At 33.3% G+C, this 19,296-nt stretch overlaps 2 protein-coding genes across 2 annotated transcripts; both read right to left on the reverse strand.

Moving 5' to 3' along the window:
- Positions 1 to 1,465: 1,465 nt before the first annotated feature.
- Positions 1,466 to 10,517, reverse strand: LOC121984505 (transcription factor BIM2-like). Its single transcript, XM_042537457.1, has 7 exons — positions 10,288 to 10,517; positions 9,982 to 10,099; positions 5,723 to 5,792; positions 5,539 to 5,631; positions 2,252 to 2,637; positions 2,029 to 2,152; positions 1,466 to 1,794 (listed from the first exon to the last, which is right to left on the reverse strand). Exons 1-7 carry the CDS (start codon positions 10,355 to 10,357, stop codon positions 1,684 to 1,686), a joined length of 972 nt encoding a protein of 323 aa, XP_042393391.1. The 5' UTR covers positions 10,358 to 10,517; the 3' UTR covers positions 1,466 to 1,683.
- A 3,988-nt stretch (positions 10,518 to 14,505) lies between these two features.
- LOC121986716 lies at positions 14,506 to 17,318 on the reverse strand. Its single transcript, XM_042540662.1, has 5 exons — positions 17,300 to 17,318; positions 16,594 to 16,832; positions 15,435 to 15,666; positions 15,072 to 15,319; positions 14,506 to 14,796 (listed from the first exon to the last, which is right to left on the reverse strand). The coding sequence occupies exons 1-5, from the start codon at positions 17,316 to 17,318 to the stop codon at positions 14,506 to 14,508; spliced, it is 1,029 nt and encodes a 342-aa protein (XP_042396596.1).
- Positions 17,319 to 19,296: the final 1,978 nt, after the last annotated feature.

Raw genomic sequence — 19,296 nt, forward strand, 5'->3', positions numbered from 1 at the left:
TTTTTCTTTTGCTCTGTGCCTAAAAAGGCTTCTATTTAGTTCTTGATAAATGGTAATAGCTAATTTGGTCTAATTGCGGTCTTTATTTTCTAAAGATTGTATTCAGTTTTATCATTTTATACATGGTTATTTATTTATTTATTTTTTGTGCTTCACCGATGATAATGAGTTGAGCATGAGAGCATGATTTTTTTTTCCTATTGTTATCCTATTTTATTGTTCTTATTTCCTCAATTTTGTTCCTTTTTTATAAGAGTTGTTCTCTCCATTTTTCATTCAAATAATTAGACGTTCGATCGTTCCTTATTTTTAAATAATTTTGAATACACCCATTTTTAGCTAAGTGAATTATAAACTTATTATCTACTTGAGGTATATTATTAGATCTAATAATAATACTCCGTTTAATATCGTAAAACTTATATTTATCTCAATTTGGTTATCAAAACTTGAATATGAAAATTTAGTTATTAATTTTACATCTAAAAAGTGAGAAAATTAAATTATATAAAAGAATATTTTTTAAAATTAATATTTAATTTTTTTAAAAAAATTAAATTGCTGTTTTCAATCCCAAGTTTGAATGAAAAAAGATGAGGAATTTTTTTTAAAAAAATAACGTTAAAGACCTAAATTTTTTTTCCGCCTAAGACCTTAAATAGGCTTGAGCTGACCCTATCTTAGAGGGCACTAACTATTCGTCAAATAGAATGAAAAAAAGTCGAGCATATTATAGATTGAAAGAGAATTGACTCCCATCGTAAAATTGTAAAATCTAAATATTTGGATTATTAAAAAATAATAGACGGCCTAGGCCATGTAAGTCAAGATAGCAAATTTGACCTAGTGGATCTATGCTCTGCCAATAGTTATTTTCACACCATAGTCCAATTGAAGGTTGTGAAATGGATTATTTTCATTTATATGTTCAATTCGTGAGGTAGTTATAAGTAATAGATTAGTAATAAATTTTCTCAAAACTAACGCTAGACTATGGTTTGCTCAACCCCTCATTTGCTTCAACTCAATCAATTCATCTATGCCAACTAAGTTTTTAAGTTCTACATCAATTACACATGGTAGCGAATTTATCCATCTTTTTGGATCTCACATCTATAACTCACTTGATCCATCCAATCTAATAAATCTTAGTCTGAGAGGAAATTTTTAGAAGAATCTTTGTCGTGACTGTTTTTCAAATTTAACATTGTATTGTAATCTTAATGGTTGTTGTTTGTTTAGCTTTTGGATTTAATCTTGGTCTGAGACCAAAATTTAAGTCTTTGATGACCGAATAAAGGGGCTTCATAGGATTTTAGAAGAATCGATTCGCAGAGAAAATGAGAGTGTTTGCAGCAGAGAAAATGATATGGCACTTTCAGAAGAATCAATTCCCAGAAGCATCAATTAGATGGCTCAGATTAGGCTTTTGGAAGAATCAATCATTTTCATGAGACCAGGCCGGTTAACTTCAAGATTAGTCAGTATAAACTGAATATCTTTCTTGATCAATACAATTCAAGCAGTCAGCTATTCATTCGTACATGGATTGAATTAAATGAGCTTTTTTGGATCACAGAATAAGATGCAGAATATAAAGAATACACAATATGATTATACTCCGCCAGTTCACTTGGCAGGCAGATTCATCAGGAAGGAAGGATTAAGATCACAAGCAGAAAGTCATTGGCTGGTGTCCACCTTTTGCCTCTTTGATTGTCCAGCCTCCTCAAAGTTGCTCCCTGCTCCGGGTTCCCCAATTACTTGATTCATAATTGAAGGGTCAGACAGATCCTAAGGAGCAAGCAACGAAATATTAAGTCTGTATCTGTATAATTTAGACAAGACCCAGCCATTGTGCGTTTTGAGTTTAAGCAAAAATGCATCTGAAAATAACACTAGGCAACACGAGAGTAGTGTAGTGGAATTGATTAAAGTTCCCAATTGATGATCATATTGTCTAAGTTTGATTTCTAAGTAAAACGATAAAGGGAAAGGAAAAAATATTAAAAACTAAATAGTTCACACCTTTGCATTGGGCAAATTGGGCCTTTTAATTGCACGCCTACCAAGATTAATCTGCACAGACATGCTTGCTTGTGACAGATCTAGTCCAGAATTAGCGATGGCTTGTGATAGTGCAGTCAATAAACTGCATTCAAGTAATTATAAACAGGGTATGTTGCTTTAAGACAGATTAATAATTATCCAATAACTGAGTGAAAAAACTAGAGGTCGAATGAAGACTCACCCTTGGGAATAGATGCTAGAAAAGCTAATTGTGCCCTCATCTATGGTCAATTCTTGTTCATTCTCACTGCTCACAGTGCAGTTGGCCATGCAGGATGAACTTTGCCACTCAGATTGAGAATGAGATACTAAGTTTTCAGAGTCTGTAACTAATCTCTCTTGAGGTATAAAATCAGATCCCCTACCGACAGAAGCATAATAGTTTGACTGTATTGGAACGAGATTCACATCAGCTTCTGCTACATTCTGGACGTTTGAGAGAGACATCTGTGCCCCCAGATTGGTATTATCAACAAATTTTCCAGCAAACAAGAGTGGAGACTGAGGACCATTTTTAGCAAGGCTAGCAGGCTCCGTTAAACTCTCTCTGGGCCCTTGATTGTTGCCCTGTGTATGCAAGGAAAATCATAAGTCAAAATATACCCATATTCAATTAGTACAATGACTTGTACAAACATCAAGATCATAATTCCAGTGCAGACTGTAGACAATAGTATCCTTCCATTCAATACTACTACCATAAGTGTATACAGTTTTCTAATTTAGAAGAAAATCAGTACGACAACGCAAATTATAAGATAAAGAAGACCAGAACTTATATTGCAGATGACAATCTGCTAGTAGTTTACAAAAGGCTGACTCTTCAGATTTTAGGCATGTCATTCAAACAAAACCTAGTTTCATTTCACTCAAATATGTAACTACTAAAATGAGCAATATAATCATTCAAAAGTTGGCGCCCAGATAAACAAAAACCATCTAGTATCAGTTCCAATTTAGTGTTCTCATACAGTATTCTTAGAGACATTCCATACATAAAATTTAGTTGTGCATTGGACAAAATATACAACTAGTATTTTCTATTGTTGACCAGTTTGACTAGTATCTCCTTGCAGGGGCGGACCTAGAAATTTTGTTTAGGAGGGCACAATTTGTTGGACCGCGTTGGCCGGCTAGAAGGAGGGTTGAATAGCCCTACAAAAGTAAAAACAAACTACCCTTTACGGACTTTTAATTGAACACTTGCATAAAATAAACAAACAAAAGATAACAAAAAGAAGAGGCACCGGATTTGACTTGGTTACAACCGGGGAGGTTGTTAATCCAAGGAATGTGTCGCACTAGTATCTCCTTCAGACGGAGAAGCCTCTTATAGCAATGGCGCACAGAAAAATAGAAGTTAAACTCTAAAGAAAGCGAACAAGCGTTGGAAATGCTAATTGCTTGAGTTGATTAAACGCTTCTGGACCAAGGCTGTATTTATAGCCTTGGTCGAGGCGCCTGGAAGGGGTCTAGGCGCCTGGGAGGGGATAAATTTTATCCCCTTCGCAACAGATTGTGTTTGACCGCGATCCGGTCACAACTTGATTCCGGGCGCCCGGAATGGCTCTGGGCGCTCGGAATGGTTCTGGGCGCCCGGACCACTAAAGTCAACAATGTTGACTTTTGATCCGGGCCCTCTACTCTGGTGCTGCTTGCCTCGGTCCAGGTCTTCCGTTCCGACTCCGCTCGCTTGGGTGATTTCAGCCAACCGAAATAAGGCTCACTCGAACCCAATTTCGGCCTTTTCAAGCAACCTTCCGCTTCAGCTTTTCGTCCCTCGGAAACGCTGTGCACCTCCTTCTCGTCCGCCCGCGTACTCTTCCACAGCATCTTGTCCCTCGGACGCACCGATCCCGTCGACTTTTTTCCGTGCCGTCCTTCTCGCTAGCTGCGTCTTTTGCTCGACTCCCTGTACTTCTAAGCTCCTGCACACTTAGACACAAGGTTAAAACACCACAGGACCTAACTTAACTTGTTGATCACATCAAAACAACCTTGAGGTTCCAACACAATTCATATAAAATCACAAAAGTATAATTTCTATCAACTAAAAGACTTAAAACATTATCATTAATTCAAATGTGACTTATAATTGACTTTTATGATCTTTCAAATTTTTTTTATAATAATTCATGATACAATCATTTGATAAGTTACTAAATATAGTTTTTTTTTTTCAATATATGCCATCAAAATGTCATTTAACCATTGATCACTCATTATGTTCCGAAGTCGATTCTTCACAATCTTCATAGCTTAAAATAGTCAAAATAGATGAAAACTCAAAGCATCAAACTAACAATTAACACATAAAGAACAACAAATAAATATGATACATGTTTCCAAAATGCCAAAATCGAAAGGTCAAAAGAGGAGGGAAGCAAGGAAAAATATGATACCTTTATAAATCACAAGGTAAAGGAGAAGAAGAATTTTTTTATTGAGAAGAGGAAGGATTGAAAGAGGGTTTTGTGGCTTTTTGTTTTTTTTTTAAAGTTTATTTTATTAATTAAAATTTTAAAAGTATATTAGCAATTTTTTTAAAAAAATGAGGGGAGGTCCATGACCCCCCTTGCCCCTTTGTGGGTCCGCCCATGTCTCCTTGACCTCCACCTTTTCCCCATTTTTCCTCCTTTTTTGATAACTATAAAGAATGAACGAAAATGATCAGCATAAAATTAAATTAATCAATTTGATAATTAAACATTACAAATCACATATATGATTTCATTGAGATCGGATATTTACATTTGCCAGGATAGCACTCAGAAAAAGGAAATTAATTTGATAACTTCTATTTCAGATCAGGCTTACCACTATAGTTCCTCCTCAATCTGGTCCAGAGAAATTATTTAAAGGCTCAACAAAACCATCTAGCCACAGACACATCAAGCATAACATTAAATATCCCATGCAATTTGAGTCTGGTTGAGACAAACATTCAAATGGGTAAAATTTGAATTTACTATCTTTTCTTCACTTTCCACCATAACTAACAGAAAGTTGATCTTTCTAGTCAAACACCATTCAAGTTTCTACAAGACAAATGGATTTTATTCCAGTTCCTTTTTGGCTTTCATGTTCAAGATCATGTAGATAAAGAGATTTATCTTTAGTTCTTAACCCAGTGCCTAAAAATTCACAAACCAAACATATAGAATCAATTGTTTTTTATTAATTGCATCTGGTTGATTCTAAAAATTAAAGTTATGAGATAGTTCATCCAACCTAGCCATATAGCCCAGTGTCATCCATAAGCTGCAGGATATAAATATTGGGCTATGTCGTTCCGGTGGAAAGGCCATATCTACACTTAAAAGAGTTATCATTCACACAGGGAGAACAACTGACAATGCAAATAAATTTAAAAGTTTGGTTTGACATTATGTCCACCATCCTATTGGACAAAGATTAAATGCAATTCTTTATCAAACCATATTTACAAAGAAACCGACAGAAGATTACCCAGGGAATCAATTTCTCAGTCTCCTGATTCCAGCTAGGGAAGGTTTCATATTTTTGTGCTTTTTCTTGTAAAAACTTGATATATTCGATAACCTGCAGGGCAAAATGACTAGAAAATTAACTCAAAATAACTTATTCGTAAAAGAATATAAATTATTGAAAAGCATCAGAATCATGCAGCTACCTCCAAAAGAAAAGAAGCTTTATCCCTCTTCTGATCACTATGTGGTATGAGGTCTCTAAGTATCTGGAATCTGCATGGTGGAGTAGGATCAGATTTTTAAATCATAATATACAGATAGAACTATTACCAAAAATATAGCAAGAACTATTTGTTTTCTCAACTCCTATTTCCACGAAGCAAAGAAGTTCATTTTAGCATTTTCAATAAATACATCATAAAACAATTAAAGCCTTCAGAAATGCCAAATACCAATTGAAACCCCAGTATACGAGTCATACGACAAGGATGTAAAATTAATTTATCCATAGTTAAGCATTCATTTATTCTAAATCCACCTTTTCGCATGATTCATGGGTTGCTTGGTATACGATGAGTTATCACAAATATGACTATCTCAATTTTGCCCATACCATTCTATAACCATGCACTGGTAAGTAGAAAAAGTATCTTTTCGACAGGTCATGGCAATCAGCAAGTTTCATGGGCACAAACAATTTACATGATTAGGGAAGCATATTAATACTAGTTTATACAAAGATGCAGTGACACATTATTAAGTGAGAAATGGTTAACCTTTTTTTCATTCAAGTCAAATTTATACAAATTTAAAGGTTGTGCTCGACGAATAACTTCGACCTTTCTTGTCACATAACATTTGTTCATTCATTTGAATAGCTAAGCAAAAGTCACCATTTATGTTCTAATTGCCACAACATATATTAACGGTTGTATTAATAATTTAATAATTCAAATGCCAAAATAAATATAAATTTTCAAAATGCTAAGGTTCTAAATCATTTTTGGAAATTTCAACTATGCAATTAGTTGCACAATCTACAAATTGGATGGAAGAATTAATGTCCCATTTAAAGTGCTAAATTTCAAATTGATTTTGGAAAATTTTCACAGGAACTATGGAATTAATCATGTGATTGAACATAATTGGTCCCATCATTTAAGGCAAATATCATACTTCAGCAATCAGAATACAAACCAAAAATTAGAAATCTAAAGTGGCACCTAAGTCACATTGATTGTCATAAAGCACCAATGAATCTGTATAACTACTTGAATAACTATGCAATGATTTTACTTTATATTAACCCATTTCATCTCTCTTCTTACATTGTTTTCCTTTTGGTAAACTCTTTCTCTCCATATGTTCTTTTCTCTATCTTCAGGTCATAAGGAATTTTTTTGATAGATTCTAAAACATTTTTCCTAAGAAATCTCCAGATAGACAGATCAGCGACTTGCTAGCATCAGACATGGATCAACATAAATCCAGTGGGACTTTTGGTGTAAGCACAGTATTATATAGTTATAGGCAGTTTCCTTCTCGTTTTGTGACAGAAAAAACTTCATACCACACCTCTATTTTATTTTAGCGGACCTTAATAGTGTTCCTTTGTGAAATTTTATCGTAATAGAGTCACATATTCCACAAAGATAAGTGATTTCACTAAAATAATTAATTTCTGAGATTTGTCTCTTCCATAGTTGTCAAAATTCAGATTGGCCAGTCAAAACATCTAATTCTCTGTGGCATCAGACTAGTAGGGTTAATGACCATATTCACAATTTGTATAATTCATAACTAGATTTTATCCATATTCACAATTAATTTGACCAAATTTCAATGGATTTGATCAATTTTCAATGATTAACAAAATTCTAGCTAATTTGTCATTTTTCAATAAATTGGATATTGTTGACAACGATCCAACCTAGTGGTTCTGCATCACTATCAACCAATTTTGCTAACTATAGTTTTTTTTAGATACTATCAACATGTGGCCAAAGTTTATTTTTGAAGATTTAGTCAATCTTTGAACTCTTTATATTCATTATCCAATTTTTATAAGTAAAATCTTTGGAATTTTACAGAATGATAGGTGCACTAATATTGCAAATTTTTAGTTTCTCTCAAATCAAATGTTTGATTAGCGGGTGTTTTCAAATAACAAGAACATGCATAGAAAGGCCCAAAAAATAATGAATTTTTGTACTACATTCAATTGAAGTTCAAGCTCTAAACAATTCCTCAACTGGTATTTCTTATATAAAATATTGTTATTGAAAAGAATGTCATTGCAAGGGAATCTGAATAAAAGAAAAAATAATGGCTGAAAAGTTTATTGTTTGTAATATCTGTATTTACAATTAGATACACGTAGATCATCTTTCAATTGATTTTTTATTTCCAATCCAAATAAAAATATTGAAAAATAATTCAAAGTTGTAAATTGTCTTGTGAATTTCATTCGTCTCATTCTTTTTAATATTTATGAAACAATAAATACCTTCAAATTAATATATAATATCACTAACTAATTCTCTTTTATCTTCTATGTTGAAAATTAAATTTTTAGTTTAAACTAGATTTGGCTATCTAAGTTTACATTTATCCCTTTTCTCATTACCTATTTATATTTTAACTATTTTATGTAGTAATTTTCTAAAAGTAATTTGCTTAAGGTAAATCTTATACAATTTGATTTTTTTTTCAATGTATTTTATTTTTTTTTAAGATATTTCATGCTTGAATGTATCTTAAATTTTCAATGTGTATGTTTTACTTTTTTTTTTCATCTTTTTTTTTTGTTAAGGCATTGCTTAATATTTCATTACCTTTTATTGAAAGGTTGATGGGTGCCACTAGTTAACAGATTTCTTGAATATGAAGCACCTACAAGAAATATGGAATTTTCTTAGCTACTTTCTTAAAATGGCTGAATGCAGAATCTTACTCATGGTCTAGGTAAACATGTTTTTAAGAATTTTTCATTACCTTTTTTTTTAGTTTTTGTTATATGAAGGGGAGCCTTGGCGCAACGGTAAAGTTGTTGCTTTGTGACCAAAAGGTCACGGGTTCGAATCCTGGAAGCAGCCTCTTGCAAAAAGCAGGGTAAGGCTGCGTACAATGGATCCTTCCCCGGGACCCCGCATAGCGGAAGCTTCGTGCACCGGGCTGCCCTTTAGTTTTTGAGATTTACAATTTCCAAGTAAATATTACATGCTTGAGTGGTGATTCCAAAATCTTTCATCTGAAGAAGATATTAATTATTTTATGCGGTTATCGAATAGTTGATTATATGCTTCATGCATTTCTCAAGGGATATAGCTCAAATTTTCAACAATGAACAGTGGTTAATGTGGAGTTGATTGCTTACAAATTAGCTCTTTACCCTTCACAAGCACAGTTTACTGACCAAAAAAATTGGTTTCCTCAGCCTAAAGGAGATTAGACATGATGCCAAAAGGTTGGTTGAAGTGTCTTCTGAGATTAAAATAGGAAATTGTCCTATATTAAATAATGAGTTGAGAATGTTGACTTCCATAATCAATAATATATATTTTTTTCACTTAACAATCGACAGGCCTCGACAACAACAACCGTCACTAAGTCCCAGATCATGGCAATGTCATATTATGACCTAGCATCAATTCCATGAAAAATGTTCCAAATGAGTTCTAAAATCAGGAGACTCAACAATTCATCTAACTATAACAACAAAAAAAAAAGAGATAATCTGGATGAACAGGCAAATAAATTGGATTTGCAACGCTGCAAAAGATTGTAGCACCTTCACAATGAGACCAACATGGGCTAGATGGTATAAGGAAAATATACAAATAGAAAATAGCCAAAACAAAATAAACTGAAAGTGAATTTCAAGTTCTTGAAAGCTGAAAAAATAAACACTATATTAAACTTAACAGATGTCAAAAGTTCATGAAGCCTTAGTCAACTAGCTAAAGATAGAATTAAAAGATGTTCTATTGATGGAGAATCAAATTTCTAGTTTTGTTCTCATGAAAGGGGGCAAGGTAAAGTAGGTAATGAAAATATATTTTTCATTTTGTTCATGTTATCTTTGCACGGAGAAATGCAAATTGCATGTGAATATCCACTTTAATTTGCCCACAAAACCCCCCTTATATCTTGTGTTAGGCGCTCCATTTCCATTCTTCCTGTTAAATGTCTTTCTCCCTGTATGTTTACCAAATTGAATGATAAGAGGGTTATTTCTAAGAAAAAGTGATGGGATGTAAAAATCAAGGAACAAATTGAAGTTTTTGAAATCAAGAAATCACACTTTAGTTAACTTCTACCAACATCTTTTCTACTCCATAAAAGTGAAGAGGTTTTTTGAAGAACATTTTCCATAGATTTAAAAGGAAAACTATTTTTGAGAACAATAAACATTTAGCCAAAAGATACTAGAGTATGAATGCAATCCAAACTAGTTACCAACCTATCATTGATTTTGCATCTACGACGCTGTTCGGTTGCCGAATGCTTTGATCTTGGAGTAGTTGGCGTGCCTGAATTCTGCTCACCACTCTTTCCGTCCAGCTTACCCGTCAGTTCAACTGTAGATAACAGATACACACAGAAGAGATAAAAAGAAGAATGAACTTTCAGCGACCAAAGCCAATTGAAGTTCTTACTCAGAAAAAAGGGCTCAGAATAGTATCTCAGCAGATGAAAGACGTCTTTCAAGTTAAAGTTTCTCTGTTTATTCTAAAAAAATAAATGGACCAAAGAATCTCAAGCACACCTCTTTGTGACGATCCATGAGCCCTCCTCAACTCGTCCTCGTCGCCGCTCGATCTTGACAGAGACTCCATAAGCAGAATGCTATCCTGTGAAGGAAGGAAGGAAGGAAGGAACCCGCAAATTTAGAAGAGAGGATGAGATCGACGGGAACCCTAATCCCAAGGTGACTTTTTGCCGGTCTTCTCCGATACGGAAAGCGATCGACGAGGCGGTATGAAACTTTCATAAAAGCCATTGCAAGATATAGTAACTCCCAAATACACCACGTTTCCTTCTCATCACTCATCAGAAGGAAATTTGTTTTTCACTCCCAAATGTTTACTTTTTAAAAAAAACACTTAAAAGTTTTAAAATTATTTTAGTCCAACAGTAATAATATATATTTCCCTAGTAGCATAACAAACAAATCCTAAATTGTAGCTATTGTGCACTAAAATAATATATATTAAATATTTTCAAGTTTTTTTAATAGTTTTTAAATTAAATGTGATTTAAAAAAACATGATAAAATTTAAGGAATGAATGACAAAATAACGATTATGTAAAAAAAATCAGTGTCACCTTAATATTGAATTATACAATTTCCCTAAATATCTTAGAGTACGTTCATATTTTATAACGATTTTGATCAAAATTATTATATAAAAAGTGATCAAACTTTTCAAATAACTATAGAATTTTTTAACTAAAACTAGTGTATAAGATTTTTCTTTAAATTTTAAATCTGAATAAATAGATATATTTGAGAAAATCATTAGATAGCTTACTCATAGTTTCAAAGTAACTAAAAACTTAGGAGAAGACTTGATCATGATTCAAAATCGCTAGTTCGACGGTTTAGAATTATTCGTCTAATATTTTTTGGAACGTCGATCCTTAACATTAACTGTTGAAGACGATTATAATTCACATTTTGAAATCATCAGCGGTTTAAAATTATTAATATTTTTTAAAAGATATTTAAAAATTATAAATTAAAAAAAATCAATGATGAGAGCTGACCGTGGACTCGATTATGAATATATTATATATATATATATAATAAAGAAAAAAAATACTTGGTGCTCACAAGATGAGTGAGCAACTTATGGTATCAGTTGTGTGTGTATCTAGCTATAGATGTACATTTGTAGTATTGCCAACTCAATTTCTTTAAATTATTAAATTCTTTTTATTCTCTCTCCTCTTCCGTCCTTTATTCAAAACCTCACCCTTGACTTTTAATCTTTCGACTTTCCTAAATCTAAATTTCTCTTGCCCTCACTCCTTTCGCCATCGTCTTCCGTCGATTTCACTCCTGTCGGCAAGTAAATCAAAGATGTTGCAAGCTACGCAATCACATGCATGTTCTTGAGCTGGCTGGAAGATCCCCAAACTACCACTGCAAGCAAAACAAAGGTGCTGCAAGCTAAGCAATCACATGCTTGTTCTCGAGCTGGCTGGAAGATCCCCAAACCGTCACTTCAAACATAGTCGATGTTGCTTTGTTTAGCACCCCTCTCCATTCTTGATCGTAAGTCTTTTCACTCCACTGTTTATTTTTTAGCTTTGTACAATATTTTTTTATTAAGAATTATCCTACAATGTACAAGCCCTAGCTACTTTCTTACCCTTTTTTTGCATATATAATTTACAGGGAACTTGCTAAACATCATTTCCCACATTTCATAATCAATGATAAGTTGTTTCATTTTAAGTTGTAATTTCCTCTGATCCTAATATATATTATTAGAATTTATGCTACAACGTACAAGTCCATGTCTATTACAACATGTACCAGCTACTTGGACATTTAGCTGCTACAATGTGTAGTTGCCACTTAGACATTTAGCTGCTACACCACTTGGACATTTAGCTACTACAACGTATAACAGCTACTTGGGCACTTAGCTGCTATATGTTGTAGCAGCTAACTGTCCAAGTCATTTTATTTTAAGTTGTAATTCCCTCTAATCTTAATAATATTTTTATACGTGATTCTAAATGATCTATTTAATTAATATAGAGGAAAACATATGTTATATTTATTAAATGTCAATCAGGTATTTATGACACTTAGATAGAAGTATCTATACAAGTTAATCATTTTAAGGGCGCTATACACCAGTCATTCGAGAGTAAATAGGATGCAATAAGAGCTTTTAAAGCTTACAATGTACAATCTTTAATGTTAATAATCTTTTTTTAATAAAATTTAATTTTTTTTTTGTTATATAATTTACAAGAAACTTATTGATGTTAACAATCATTGTAACTATCCAATATTATAGTTGGCATGTTTGATACATTTTAATGTATTATGATTCAAATTGTATTTCACTTTCATGTTGTAGTAGCTACCCAATAGTAGCTTCTACAATGTGAAAGTGAAATTGTGCAATTATCGTTTTGCCATCATAGTTCCGGCCAAAGTTATAACGTCTAAATCGGGTGTGCGACAAATATTTCAAAAGATTCTCATTCGAAGTAGATCGGTGGTTAACAGTGTCTTTGTCTATCAACCTCACCGCGATGACTCTTTTTCTCCTTTGAAGCTTCACCTCCATCGTAAGTATTTCGTTAGAGTTTAGTATTTTGATTTTTCTCCTCTTGTTTAAAGTTTTAATTTTTTAGGGTTTTGATTCTTCTCCCAGCTACTATAATAGTGTTGACTGATTATAGGTCTTCACTTTGAAGATATACTTTTAGGGAATAGGGGCTTAAAAAAAGGTTATAATGTTGTAACAGCTACTCGATAGTAGGTGTTGCAATGTAGTTAAACCCTAATGACTGCTATAGCGTGGTTAACCTTGCTTGTTGCCACGTTGTAGCAGTTATTTGACTGTAACTGCTACAACATGATCAATAGCCATGTTGTAGCAGCTACTAATCACGTTGTAGCAGCTAGCCAACTACTAAATATTGTAATGTATCATATTATGATTGAAAACTAACATTGTAATTATTATATTATGGTTGAAAACTAACAATATTGTAATGATGCCAAATGATTATCGCTAAGATTTGATACATTTGTTTTACAGAATTAAATAGTAAGCTAGAGAACTTCTACTTCAGTGCATATCATAAGAAAGTGCATTGGAAAAGTAATTACCCTTACTTTAAGGCTTTTTTTTTATCATCATTAGACATAAACGACTGACAGATGAACTTGATAAATGGAAGTTCATTTGCTTGGGTTATAGTCATGCCTGAAATTATAAATATTCGAAGTCTTATACAAAATTTGTTTGACAATTGGGACATTAAAGGCAAATATTTCTGTTAGGACCAAAAGGGATTTAGATATCTCCACAATGGTATGATATTGTCCACTTTAGGCCTAAGCCCTCATGGTTTTATTTTTGGACTCTACCAAAAAGGCCTCAAACCAATAGAGATATCTTTCCCTTATAAACTCATGATCTTTCCCATATATTTTCAATGTGAAACTTTGTTTGCAACCTTGCAACCTAACAATCCCCCCTCAAACGAAGGACCACAGACTTCCCACGTCCGATCCTCAACCCACTAGGTCTTCCTGCCTCTCGATCCACCCGACCTACTAGGACTTCCTTGCCTAGTCGCAACTAGGACTTCCTGCCTGATGTCTAGTCCTCTTGATCTGGACATGGGAGCCCTCACTTCCTTTGTTCGAGGTCAATATTATACTCAAGGTTGTCAAACTCATGATTCTAGTGTCGACTCGATTAGGGACTCATAAACTCGTATCGTAAACTCCTAAGAGTTTATAGATAATACAAAACAGAGTTATAAAATGCCAAATAATATATATTTATCATTAAGAACAATCATTATTTCACATTTATAATAAAAAAAATATAAACACATATATCATCAACATTTTTTCACATATAAAAAAAACTAAACATGAGAATTTAACATGAAAAGATACGAAGTTTCAAAATTAATCAAGTTAAAAAATGACAAATTTAAAATTTCACATAAAAAATGGTCCAATAGTCAATACACCAAATAAACTAGAATTGTCCAAATTTGATAAAAGGAAACAAAGGTTCAAATTTACTACTAAGATAAAACAACACTACTAAATTCGATGACTAAAACTTGAAGAAAAAACAATACTACTAAGATAAAACATCCATGACGATATCCAAATCATCAACTCCATCTTCATCCTCAACATTAAAATCATCAGTACCATCAAGTTCATTATCACATCCTATAGCATCTTTATCACCTATGTTACTCTCGACGCCTACATGAGCACGGTGATCTGTGTGCCCTCTAAATTATCTACATCATCAACAAGATTAATTAGCTCTAAAGGATCACTATTTATGTTAGCATCATCATCTTCATCCACCAAATTCAATCCTATAGAGCTAGGTGCTTCAGTTATCCAATTATCAGATGGGAACTCTTTAAAAGTAGTTAGAGTTTGACTATCTTCCTTGGACTTCTTCCCTTGCATCTTCAAGTTATAGTAAACAAATACTAAGTCATTCATTCTCTTCTGATGCAAGTGATTCCTCTTTTTTGTATGAACCTAAATAAATTATCAAACAACAAAAAATTATAACTATATCATTTCATTAGAAATATTGTTTATATTATATACCATATATTAGAAACATGATAGACCATAATTGAGTTTTAAACTTTTGGTAATTTATAATAATTACCATCTCAAAAGTACTCCAATTACGTTCACATCCAAACGAGTTGCAAGTCATACTCAATATACACATAGCCCATTTTTACAATTCAGGACAATTATCACCAAAAGAATCCCACTACTCTGTAGGAGATTTTTTTACCTACGGTTAACTTTGCTGCATCACGATCAAATAGCCCTTTTGCTTTCTTGAAGGATTCCAATTGTTCATGAATCACACTTCTCACATCTTGATCATCTATCATTCGCTTCATGCAATCATAAAGTCCATTTTTTACCCTCGAATCCGCTTCAAAATCTGGGCTATATTGATACACAGGGTTCAAAAAATAACCTATAGCATGTAATGGGTGATGAAATTGATTTTCCCATCTTTCATCAATAATCTTCCATACTGATTCATAATTGTAAAAAATCACATATAATATCAAATTAATATATGAAATTTAATATCAAAGTAGTAATTATTAAACAAATACATGTGCTTACTGCTTATAGCTTTTTCTCACCGCCAAAATTGACTTTTATTTTCTCCTTTGCAGTGTCCATTGCCTTATAAATAAAACCCATAGCAGACTCTTCAGAGTCTACCAATCGAAGTGCTTTAATGAGAGGACTTGCTGCCTTCAGACATGTAACTACATTACGCCAAAACCTCCCATCTAAAATGGTCTTTTGAACAAACTTTCCCTCCTGTATCTTTGAAAATCGACTACTCTTCCAAAAATCAGATGTGAACAACTATTGCAAACCACTTTTAAGTTCATTAATACAACTCAAAGAAAAATATGCAATTGCAAATCTTGTAACAGCAGGCTAGATTATATCCCTTCCCTTTGTACATTTCTTAATTGAAAAATGAGAAGAGTCCTCGAATAAATGAAAGTTGAAATTCTTCTTTCCTTTGAAATTGTAACTTCGTGGATTTTCAATTTTTTCTCAAAGTCTTCAAGCATCAAATCAATGCAATGAGCTGCACATGGTATCCAAAAAATGTATTTTCTCTTATACATCAACATCTCTCCAACAACTTTATAATTTTGTTGCATTATCGGTGATTACTTGCATAACATTTTGTTTACCAACTTTATCCATAATTTCATTTAACATTTCAAAAACCTTATTTGTTGTCTTTGAGATATCAGATGTGTCAGTGGATTGCAAAAAGATCGTTCCCTTCTCACTATTCACTAAGAAATTACATATAGATCGCCTTTTCTTATCGGTCCATCCATCAGCCATAATAGAACATCCTCTTTTTTCCACACAAATCGATGCTCTTTAAGCAAAGTCATTGTTCTATCTACTTCTTTTCTCAAGAATGTCTCCCTCAACTCATGATAAGATGGAGGTTTAAACCCACAACTATATTTCCCAACTATCTCAAACATCTTTGTAAATTCAGGATTTTTAGCACAATTAAAGGGAATGGCAGATGTGTAAAAGAACCTTACAATTTGTTGGCAAGCTTCTTCTCTTATGTCCTTCTTCATGAATTGATTAATTGTGGCTTGAGAACTACCTTTTTTAACTTTGATAAATTCTTCCATTATTGCTTTTCCCTTTCTCTTTTTTACTTGCTTGTAGCTCTTCACCACTGTCTGATGAATCCTCATTAGAACAAATAATCATTTTCTTTGTTTCGGATGCTTGAGCAATTTTGCATACAAAGGACAACATCTTCTTCTTCACATTATCAGGAACACTAATACACACCTCCACATCCCTTCGAGTGCAAGCTAAATGATGCTTGAAATGAAAAATGCCACCATTTACAATCTTATCACAATACTTGCATTTCGCCTTTCTTGAATTACCAACAACATCATATCTATGCTCCCAACCCGGGCCAGTTCTACTACCTGAAGCATTCTTTCTCGAATTTTTTGATCCTTTAGTTGACATTTCTGATGCACAATTGATAAAATAATTGCAGTTATAGCACAGTTTGTAAGCAAATGGAAATAATTCATCCAGTAACTATAAATAACAGATTATCACAGTATCACACTTCACAAGCATACAAATATAGGAAATCAAAGCAATCCATAAACAAGTATATTATACATCAACCAAATTACCAAAAACCAATAGGTCATACACGTTCAATGCCAACAAGATAAAATAGGATAGAACAACAAAAGAACAAGCATAGCGCACAACACACAACAATGCAGAACAAATTTCTAACAGACAAAATAATCATATTTCGAACAGTAAGAGAAGCGCAAAATGGACACAACAATGAGACGAAGTACAATACACAAAACAACGGAAGAGCATAATTGAATCCAAATGAGTGTGCAAAATAGGACACACGGTGGAGCAGAACAAAGAAGCAAGCAAAAAAAGAGATTGAACTGCAAACACTTACCTTGTGCAACCGTGCTCATGATTTTTGAACCTGATTGCTCGACGGTGACGCTGTGACGAGTGCTTGATGTGCTTGGTAGTGATTTTCGGTGCAGAATCGAAGTGTTGTAGATGGTGGCCTGGTGCTCCCACAAGTTTCGAAGGTGGGTGCAAAATCAATGAATTTTGGCTGGCTTAAGCTTAGAAGATCATTGCTCCTAGTGCAAAATCAACTAACTAAGTCTCAACTTTCGAAGATTGCTGCTCTTCGACCTCAGTGCAAAATCGAAGAAGTCTCGACTCACAAGTCTCAAAGTCAAAGATCGCTACTCTCAATGCAAAATCGACGAACGAATCTGTGTAATCAAAGATTAAGATCGTTGCTCTCAGTGGATTTTTTGTCTACGTTTGTTTTAGCATTTTAGGGTTTCTTTTATTACTTAATTTGGGCCCTAAATGACGTAATTACATTTTTTCTACAAACTCGAGTTATGGACGGTTTAAAACACAATTTTATTAGTTTTAACGGTCAGACTTGCGTTTTAACCAATTTTGCAAGGGGGGGGGGGGGTTTGATTTTAGACCGATTCAACACGGGATTGGAATAATAGTTCGTAAACTCGTAAAATTGACGAGTTGACTCATGATTTTGACAATCCTGATTCTACTCATATAGCTCAATTAGACCATAGCCTTTGTGCACAGTCGGCGGTTAGACTTTCTAATAGTCCAGACTTTGATACCAATTGTTAGGACTAAAAGGAATTTAGATATCTCTATAATGTCATGATATTATCCACTTTGGGCCTAAGTCCTCATGGTTTTATTTTTCAGATCTACCCAAAATGTCTCATACCAATAGAAATATTTTTTTTCCTTATAAACTCATGATCTTTCCCATATATTTTTAATATAGGACTTTATTTGCAACCTTACAACCCAACAATTTCATTTTTCAAAATAAGGAAAATTGCTTCACAAGGAAAGATGTATCACTGATTCTAGGACTCCCAGACCAAGGTGATGAAGTTAAATTACAGCAACATGTAGCCACCACCCTACTCATTCTTCAACACTTCAATAATGTGGAGTGTTCAAAGAAGGAACTAGAGAACAAGATGATCAACCTCAGTAAACAACCTTCATTTGCTGAATCTGATACTCTCTTTTGCCAACTTTTAATATTGTATTTTTTATTTGTGTATTATTTACTACTACTAGTAGTATATCTAGATTACCAGTACAATCACCAATTAATTGTGTAGATGATTTTGAGAATTTAGATAGGTATAATTCGTATAAGACTGTATATGACTATATGAGCCCATAGTTAGAGGCCATTGGTGTGATACTTTCATAGAGGCCGAAGCCACATGGCCTTGTTGGACATCAAGCTTCCATGCTCAAAGGGTTTGCACATCTTCTTGTTGCAAGTTCTTACATATGTGGAGTGTTAATATATTTTATGAATAAATTTTAAATTTAATCATTTTTATTGTATTGTAGGTGTGATGTGTTAATATGTTAGAATAATGGAGCCTTACAAATAACATGCCCTTCTAAGAATATGCAGATGGAAGTGGTCAGACTCCCATGTGGAGACAATAAAGTCTAGGATTGTAGAACTACCAGCAGCCTAAATAATTGTTGCTTTAAGTTTATTGGATCTAGAGACTCATCTTCTCTCAAATGATTCCCTAGCAGATGTTGTAGAGCATATAGATTAATAAATTGCTGAGAAGTTTATAAAACCAGTTTTTGAGGAAATTCCTAAATAAATTCTTGAGCAATTTCCTGAACAGCAAATGGAAGCTCAGGAATATGTTATAGAATGTGTTTAGGAGAAAGAGTCTAGTACATTTTGCCAAACAAAGGAGTCTAAAATCATTTATTTAGAGTCTCTCATTGAGGATAAGGTCCAGCTCATTGCAAAGATGGAGACCAAAATTAGTGAGTTAATTGATGAGAGTAAAATCTGTGCAGTGATTTAGAAACTACAATAGTTACCAAGGATAAAAT

Source organism: Zingiber officinale, chromosome 5B (genome assembly GCF_018446385.1).
Source record: "Zingiber officinale cultivar Zhangliang chromosome 5B, Zo_v1.1, whole genome shotgun sequence".
NCBI lineage: Eukaryota > Viridiplantae > Streptophyta > Magnoliopsida > Zingiberales > Zingiberaceae > Zingiber > Zingiber officinale.